The 8208-nt window shown below is 39.0% G+C and overlaps 1 protein-coding gene across 4 annotated transcripts; it reads left to right on the top strand.

Annotated features, from left to right (window-relative positions):
• Positions 1-1699: 1699 nt before the first annotated feature.
• Pbdc1 (polysaccharide biosynthesis domain containing 1) lies at positions 1700-5667 on the top strand. 4 transcript variants are annotated; one of them, XM_028771439.1, is made up of 7 exons: positions 1800-1815; positions 1918-1983; positions 2749-2856; positions 3198-3257; positions 3776-3916; positions 4853-4964; positions 5192-5667. In XM_028771439.1, the coding sequence occupies exons 3-7, from the start codon at positions 2827-2829 to the stop codon at positions 5377-5379; spliced, it is 531 nt and encodes a 176-aa protein (XP_028627272.1). In that variant the 5' UTR covers positions 1800-1815; positions 1918-1983; positions 2749-2826; the 3' UTR covers positions 5380-5667. The 4 variants fall into 4 exon arrangements, with proteins under 4 accessions (XP_028627271.1, XP_028627272.1, XP_028627274.1 ...); XM_028771438.1 differs by lacking the exon at positions 2749-2856 and having other exon boundaries at positions 1700-1815; XM_028771441.1 differs by lacking the exon at positions 1800-1815 and having other exon boundaries at positions 2749-2872.
• Positions 5668-8208: the final 2541 nt, after the last annotated feature.

Here is an 8208-nt window from a genome sequence, read left to right as displayed (position 1 = left end):
TTTTTTCTCACCTGATATAGAATTCCATTGTGTATATGTACCACATTTTCATTATCCTTCCATCAGCTGAAGACCATTTAGGTTGTTTCCAGTTTCCAGCTATTATGAACAGAGCAGTGATGAACATGGCTGAGCAAGTATCTGTAAAACAGGACACTGCGTCCTTTGGCATATGTCAAGGAATAGTGTAGTTTTAGCTATATAATTTGGTAAGATTTCAGCGCTACAATAATAATAACAATAATAATGATGATGGTGATGATGATAATAGACAGTACAGTAATGGCATAAAAACAGACTTGTAAATCAACAGAACAAAATAGAAGTCCAAACACGAGTGAATGTAATTTTACAGATTTCTGAATGCATTACCCTGAACTAGAATCAACTTGAAATGAATCAAAGAGCTCAATGTGAAACTTGTAATGCTGGAATTGCTATAAGAATACATGGGTGATAGATACCCTACAACATATAGGTGTAGCAAGAGACTTTGAACAGGACCCCATTCAATTATGAATTAAGGCAAACAATTAACAAAGAAGACCTCATAAAACTAAAATACTATGTACAGAAAATGGAACAATAAGCTATAGAGAGGAAGCCCACAGAGTGGGAGAGAATATTTGGCAGCTATTCGTTTGATAAACTATCCAGAATATAGGAAGGAAAAAAGGAATCAAGAAAGCCAAGGATCCAGTTTAAAATGGCTGGAGGGAAGGGGCAGCTACAGATCTGAATAGAGAATTCTCAAAATCAAAACAAATTAATGAGATGAAAAATTAACTAAAGATTATCGTTAAAGCTTTAGCATCTTTACCATATTTAGCAATTAGGGAAAATGCCAATTAAAACAACTCTGAGGTTCATGTTACCCTAACTAGAAAAGTTAAGATCAAGAAAACAATTGATAAGAAATTCTGGTGAGGATGTGGAATGGGAACTCTCGTTCACTTTTGGTGAGATTCCAAACTCGAGCAGCCACTGTGGAAATGAGAGTAGTCTCAAACAAATACGAATCCAAACCAAAAACAAAGAAAAAATACCCTTACATTCTTTTTTTAAATTTTCATCTCTTTAAAATCCACCGCACAAAGCTCCTGACTGGACTCTGTTCCTGCTAGATTGCTCTTTGCAAGGTATTATTAATGCTTTTTCCCTGATACCTTTGCCCATCCATGTTCCTTCCCTCTGCCTTGAGTCTTTCTGACCTGCTTGGTTAAGCGCCCAATCATGACTCAGCTCAGGTATGCTCCCACAGTGTATGATGATGCTCACCTCGTTGTTACCTCACTCTGCTAGTTCTTCCAAAACAGGTAGCAAATTCTTCTTCATGCCCGAATTCCACCGTCCTGCTTCTAGTACCTTGCTTGCAAGTGGTTAAGGCGGGCATTCGCGCGCACCTGCGTGTGCGTGTGTGTGTGTGTGCGCGCGCGAGCGCGGGAGTGCGAAATGGGAACACGGCACGCAGGGGACTTAATAAAAGCATCATTTAAAAAATGTTTAATTTTTTTTCATACAACTTATTTTCCCCGCTGATTTATTGAATATTCTATCACCTTGGCTAGAGAGATAGCGTTGCTAAGTAATAACACGCCACATTGGCTGGCGCCTGTGTGGCCCGGATAAGGCGGAGCCACCGCTTCCTCTGCAAGGCGGGCGCACGCAGGCGCAGACGGAGAAACTGGTGTCTGTTTCCGCCCTATTGCTTTCAATTAACTGTTAAAGCAGCGCGCGCAACAGGTCACTTCCGGGAAGGGAAAGCCGCACTTACCTAGCAGCAACATGGATGCTGCCAGCGAAAGCGAAGAGCCGGTAAGATACTGCTCTGATGTTGATTAAATACCCAAGTGGAGATTGGGTAACGAGCGACCCAAGGAATCAGGGGACTCAGCGCTGCTTTTTTCTTCTTCTCAGATTTCTGGGGAAGCGGTGTCCATCGCCCATGCTCTTTCTTACCCTCCTGAGTCATATGGCAACGACGTGAGTATGACTAAACCTACACTTCCCGCCCACCCAGCTATCCCAGGATGTCAGCCCTGGCTTTAAATTATAAGCTCCTTTACTGTTTGATATCTTCAGACTTCCCCAAATCCGCCAAAAATTGTACCTTTTCCACATCAGTGTAATCGTAGTTGACAAATTATAGTACTCTAAGAACCTGTGAAAGTGAGTTCCTAACTTTCTATGATTTAGAACCACCCGGGAAGCCTCTGAACACCCCGCACATCCAGATTACAGCCCACATCAGATCAAATCATAATGTCTGAGGGAAGAGGAGCCAAAACATAGTAGTTTTTAAAGAGCCTTTAAAATGAATGAAAGTAGTAAAGTGGCACCAGTTTGTGGTGTGCTTCATTTGGACTTTTGTATAAACTGTATATCGAGAGATAAGAAAAAAGGGTGGCAGGAATAGCAATCAGGATGTAATATGTACTATATGAGTGGCTCAAGTAATAAGATGGGAAGGGTTTAGCAGGAGAGCTTTTTAAGGATGGGGTCAGTGGATTTCATCTGGGAAGTGTAACTTGAATCCTCAAAGCATTAGTGAACAGAAAATATAGATTCAAAGGTAGGAAAATTTCATGGTCTAAGGTGGGGAGGTGCATGTGTAGATGGATTTTTCTGGCTTCATAAAGGGGACAACAGAGGGTTGAAAAAGGAGAGTCCAATGGAACAGCCTGTGGGTACTTGTTCAGACATATTTATATATAATCTAGCTACATCATTTGTTCTGGAGTTTTACAGAATGGAAAATTGGCTATCTGATAAAGACAAATGATGAATATAACATGCTACACTCAGGAAAGTGAAAAATAGTTTCACATGTATTTTTGTCCTCCCAACAACTCTGAGGTGTGTGAGTATTAATGTAAGTTACGTTGTTTAATTTTTTATATGATGTAATATATCTATCATATATATAATGATAAATTATATTTTTATTTATTGTAATAGATATCACTTGCTGATGGAAAAAGATGTCTAGTAGTTCATTGTTTTTGTTATTCTGTATTGACAGCTTCTTTTGGTCACTATAGGAACAAAATATTTATATTGCAAAATCCACTAGTTCAGTTTTTATCCCTGACAGCAACGTTTTCTGTAGACTTCTTGAGATTTAGCAAGATGTCTTTAATTTGTTATCCATTACAGGACTGAGAGATTTCTGAGCTGATGTTCTTCCTCTTTTACAGCCTGATATTGAAATGGCTTGGGCCATTCGAGCAATGCAGCATGCTGAAGTCTATTATAAAGTGAGTTGTCATCATTAAGCAGAAGTCAACATGTAATTTTAGTGTATGGTGCTATGCTGATTATGTTTCTCAGCAACTTAAATTGTTAAGTTTTGCTTGTTTTAACTGCCAAAGTATCTTCCCTCCAGGGAGCAAGGGTAGAAGTGAATTTGATGATGAGAAGTTCTGTTTGCCTCCTTTCGTTTGCTAACCTGGAGGGAAGATGCCTGGCCCAAGAGTAGCAGACACTTAAATGTCTGTTGAATGAATGAACAATCACAAAACCAGAGCCAGGCAATACTAGGACTGTAGGGTTTATTCAATTGCCAAAATGGTAAAAGAAAAAAGAAAAACAAAAAGAGAGGGGCTATTATTGTGACTCTTAAGACCATTTTAATGACTTCATGCAAGACCTGGGCTGTTAATACTGTCTAATCTTCTGACCTGAGAACCATAAGGTTTTCTGATGGTGTGGCACTGGAGGGGTTGAAGTCTAAATTAGTGACTAGCATCTTTATGTCTGTTTTGTTGTCTGGCAGCTGATTTCATCAGTTGACCCACAGTTTCTGAAACTCACCAAAGTAGATGATCAAATCTACTCTGAGTTCCGTGAAATCTTTGATACACTCAGAGTAGATGTTTTGGACCCAGAAGAACTCAAATCAGAATCCGCTAAAGAGGTAGGTATCCTCTTAAGCTTTATCTAACATCTAGCCAATAATTATAATTATATGTTTGTATATAAGCTTCACATTTGTTCAAGAGACTTACAATAAGAAACCTGAATTTTATAATAATTAAGTCAGCTATGGAAGTAATTACTTTCTCATATGCTTTGTTATTGAAGACATTTTTTTTTTCCCTCTCCTTATTTTGGGCACTTCAACTACCCCCTTAAGATACTCCTTTAAGGGGAGAAGGGGTGAGTTTATTTTAGCAGGAAATTTAGCTGGAAGGGCTGGATGATGAAATAGTTAACAGGGAATGTAGGGCAGCATTTTGACTCTGGAGTTTTGTTCCATTGATGATAGGTCTTGGATAGCATAGCAGTGGTATTTCTAGCTTATGTGATCATCTCATGCTGACACAGAGCACTGAGATTACAATAGGAAAAAGATTTTCCTTCAAGTGGAGTCTTGGCTAATGAAGAATTTAAAGTTTGAAGTCCTAGCAAGCTGTCACTGATCTTTGAGAATTTGCCCCTACTCGGTGGACTTGTATAACATTAAGGTATATCTCTGCCGCCTTTGTCTCGTTGGTACTTTGGTGAGGATGAGTACCCACTTCACTTGAGGAGGCTGATAAATAACTCAAAGTAAAACATAGATCCATTTTAGAAATCACATTTTAATTCCGTAGTAAAAAGATTGAGGTGGTTGCTTTCTTTGTTATTTTGTTTTTTGTTTTCCTGATCAAAATATTGTATGTAGGGGGAGCAGCAGTCCAGAAGTGTGGTATAATTTCCTCTAGAAAGCTGACAGTCACCTCATTATTTGTCAAGAGACATCTTTGACCCTGGCCTTTATCCTCACCAGAGAAGCTCAAACCTCTTTCCTGGCTCAAGTACATTAGACTCTTGGATTTATCAGCTAAGCTGTCACTTTTTGCCTTTGTAGAAGTGGAGGCCATTCTGCTTAAAATTCGAAGGGATTGTAGAAGATTATAACTATGGTACTTTGCTGCGACTGGATTGTTCCCAGGGCTACACTGAAGAGAACACTATCTTTGGTGAGTTTCTTACCTCAAGCATTGTTTCTGTAAGAGGATCTGAATAAGGAGTCTGGGTAACTAACAAGGATAATTACCTCAGAGATCATCTTATTTTTTATATCTTTTAAGGTCCTATTCCTTAATATAACATGTATTTGAGTGGCTTTCATGTTAGTTAGAATTTATTCTTAGTCAGTACACATAATTATCTAAGACCAGGACAATCAATTCTATTTACCTTTCAGCACCCAGGATTCAATTTTTTGCCATTGAAATTGCTCGGAACCGGGAAGGCTATAACAAAGCAGTTTCCGTCAGTGTTCAGGACAAAGAAGGAGAGGAAGGAGCTGGCAATAAAGAAGAGGAAGCTGAGAAAGGAGCTGATAGTGGAGGAGAAAAAGAGGAAGGAGTCAACAGAGAAGGAGAAAAGTAGAAAACTAACGAGGGAGGAGAAAAAGCCAAGAAACACGTGACTCAGCTGACCCCACATGTGTCTGTGCTGCTCACACAGCCCCCTTGGTTCAATAATACCCTTGTGCAAGTGGACGGCTCAGACGGACATCTTTCTAGCTAGCAAGAAAAGCTACTCTGGCCATAATAGCTTAAACACGGATTACTGGAGTCTCTTAGTTCATTACTGCTTGATATCCTGTTTCTTGGCTGTAACTGTTGTTGAAGTAAGACATTTTGTAAATAAATTCCTTTTGGTTTATTTTACTTATGACTGAGTTTAGAAAGTATTTACATTTACTTGACACTTCAAAAAATCAGGTGTATAATCTCAGCACTATCTCATATAAAACCGTTTGTATATTTATTAATTCTTCTCACTGTTCTCAGTAGTGAAGTTCGCTTAACCTGTTAGCTTGTACCTGGTATTGGCATTAGAAGTCCTTATATAAGAATTGACTCTTAGCCAGACCTAGTGGCTCATACCTGTAATTTCAACACCTGTGAGGCTGAGGTAAGAGAGTTCCATGACTTTGAGGCTAGTTATGAATTGTTTTTTTAAAAAAATGACTTTTTCCTTTGCAGTGACTATAGCTATCTGATTTCCTTTACTGTATTGGAAAGATAGACATACTTGAGGAACAGCAGCCTGAACTATCAGGTTAGAGAGTACAGCCCATTTCATTAGAGAAGAGTGAGAACCTTTACCTCCTTTTAGAGAATTTTTGTCATTTGTTTATCGGTTGGTTGGTTGGTTGGTTGGTTGGTTGATTGGTTGGTTTTTCTGAGATAATATCACCTTACAGACCACTCTGGCCAGTCACTGTGTAGGTCAGACTAGCTTCATACCCATAATCCTGCCTTGTTCCTCTTCCCTTAGCTAGGTTGTTAACCTGAAACGTATCCAGTAGTAATAAACGCTAATATAATACTTACAATCTAATGTAAGACTGATAAAGTGCCTTCCCATATATAATGTTATGGGCAAGAGCATATATTTATAGTTGACACATAAACATTTGTTGATTTGATGTGGGAGGGAGGTGTTTCCTTCTCAAGTGAAGCTGTTCAGGGTAAAGACTTCTGTTCCCTGCTCAAGTGTATGAAGACGGTTCATAGGCTTCCACAGACAAACTGAGTTTGATCACTGGAAATTAAAGGAAACCACAGCACTTGAGGTACATACAGACAGTATTCTCTCAAGTCAAACCAGAACATTCTTGTGTAAGAAAGGATTTATTGCCAGGTGGACCTGGAAGAAAGAGACAGGTGAATATCTGAGTTTGAGGCCATCCTGGTCCACATACAGAGTGAGTTCCAGAACAGCCAGGACTTCACAGAAAAGCCCTGCCTCAAAAACAAACAATTCTATTTGAGGATAAATGCATTGAATACTAGAAAAATAACACTTTCAATGCTTTTATTATTGGCAAATTCTTGAGTATTTCAAACATTTATTAAAAATTTCCTTTTATAAAAATGTATAGTTTTGAAAGAATAGGAGAGTCCTGTTTATTTCATGCTAGCCAGGCTGTTAAGAAAAATCTAGAGTGTATAGTTTTTTTCTAGTTGTATGTCCATTTACACTAGTAGAAGTTGAGGGAAAAAAGTATTGACCACATGTAATTGCAGTTCCATCACAGAGCCTGAAGCAACCTGCACGGGTCTGTGCCAGGTCCTGTGTGGATATCTTATGGTTTCCACGATAGGATTTTATGGGATTTCTTAGTGTGAGAGTAAGTGAGTCTCTCTTCTGCTTTTTCTTGAGCTCTTTTTCTTCTCTTTGTTTTGTCCAATCCCAGTGTGTTAGTTTTTATTTTATCCTATTTATTTTTATTATTATTATTCCTTAGAAGCCTGTTTGTTTTCTAATGAGAGACAGAAAGGGAGTGGATCCATATGGGAGGGGAGGTGGGGAGGAGTAGAGGGAAGGGAAACCATACTAGCTTAATGACTGTTTAGATTTACAGAAGATAAGAAACATGAAAATCAGTGTCTTGAGGCAAGTAATAAAAAATGAAAAGGAATAACCACAGAGTATGCAGGTGGACTCTTAAGAGGCAGGAGCCAGCTTAGAGGGGACAGTAAGCAGAATGGTTCCGTGATGCTTTAAATGAATCGTAAGATGATTTTGCTATTCTCCCCTTGCCTTGCATGGCCCTGTGTAATTCCCTGCTCTTTAGTGTGGACAAAGCCTGTAAATATGAAGTAATTTTATTCCTAAATTGGGGATGATTTGGTTTTGAATTAGTCAAAGGAAACATTGTCTTTGGTAGGTCTTTCCGAATAAGTGAGTCCTTAAAAGAGTCAAGCAAAAGCAGCAGGTGTCTTGTAGAAACAGAGAGCCATATTTTGAAAGGGTCATACAGAAGACTGAAGGTGACATTTTCTTCTCTGGCTGATGGCCCTCAAGAAAACTGTGATTCCTCTTAGTTCTAAGGAAACTTAATTCTGCCTACTAGTGATCTGGAAGGTAGGATTGCCAGTGTGGTTTGGGCCCTGGGAACCCCAGAGCAGAGGATCTAGTTAAGCTATCCCTCTACTCCTAACTCTTAGACAATAAGCAGATGTTGTCTCAAGCCCCAAAAACATTGGTTACATAGAATTTCAAAGCTGCAGGTTTGGGTAGCAGAAAGGAGGTGCTAGAAGGTGAAAAAATTTGAAGAAAATGATAGAGAAGAATCCTAAACTGCTTTGAACACATTGTCAGAAGGAATACAGACTTTTTGTTGTTTAGGCTTTGCATGCATGCAAGTGTATGTGCATGCGTTTCCCTTTCCTTTCAGATAGAATATCTGTATAGTCCTGGAAC

Source organism: Grammomys surdaster, unplaced genomic scaffold (genome assembly GCF_004785775.1).
Source record: "Grammomys surdaster isolate TR1022 unplaced genomic scaffold, NIH_TR_1.0 207, whole genome shotgun sequence".
Classification (NCBI taxonomy): Eukaryota; Metazoa; Chordata; class Mammalia; order Rodentia; family Muridae; genus Grammomys; species Grammomys surdaster.
This window is presented reverse-complemented; position numbering and strand designations above follow the sequence as displayed.

Excerpts from the sequence above, each read along its gene's own strand:
- Pbdc1 (XM_028771438.1), top strand. The coding sequence starts at position 1,786 with ATGGATGCTGCCAGCGAAAGCGAAGAGCCG. Across the intron at positions 1,816-1,917 it reads CCAGCGAAAGCGAAGAGCCG|ATTTCTGGGGAAGCGGTGTC; the intron begins GTAAGATACTGC and ends TCTTCTTCTCAG. Across the intron at positions 4,965-5,191 it reads TGAAGAGAACACTATCTTTG|CACCCAGGATTCAATTTTTT; the intron begins GTGAGTTTCTTA and ends TTTACCTTTCAG.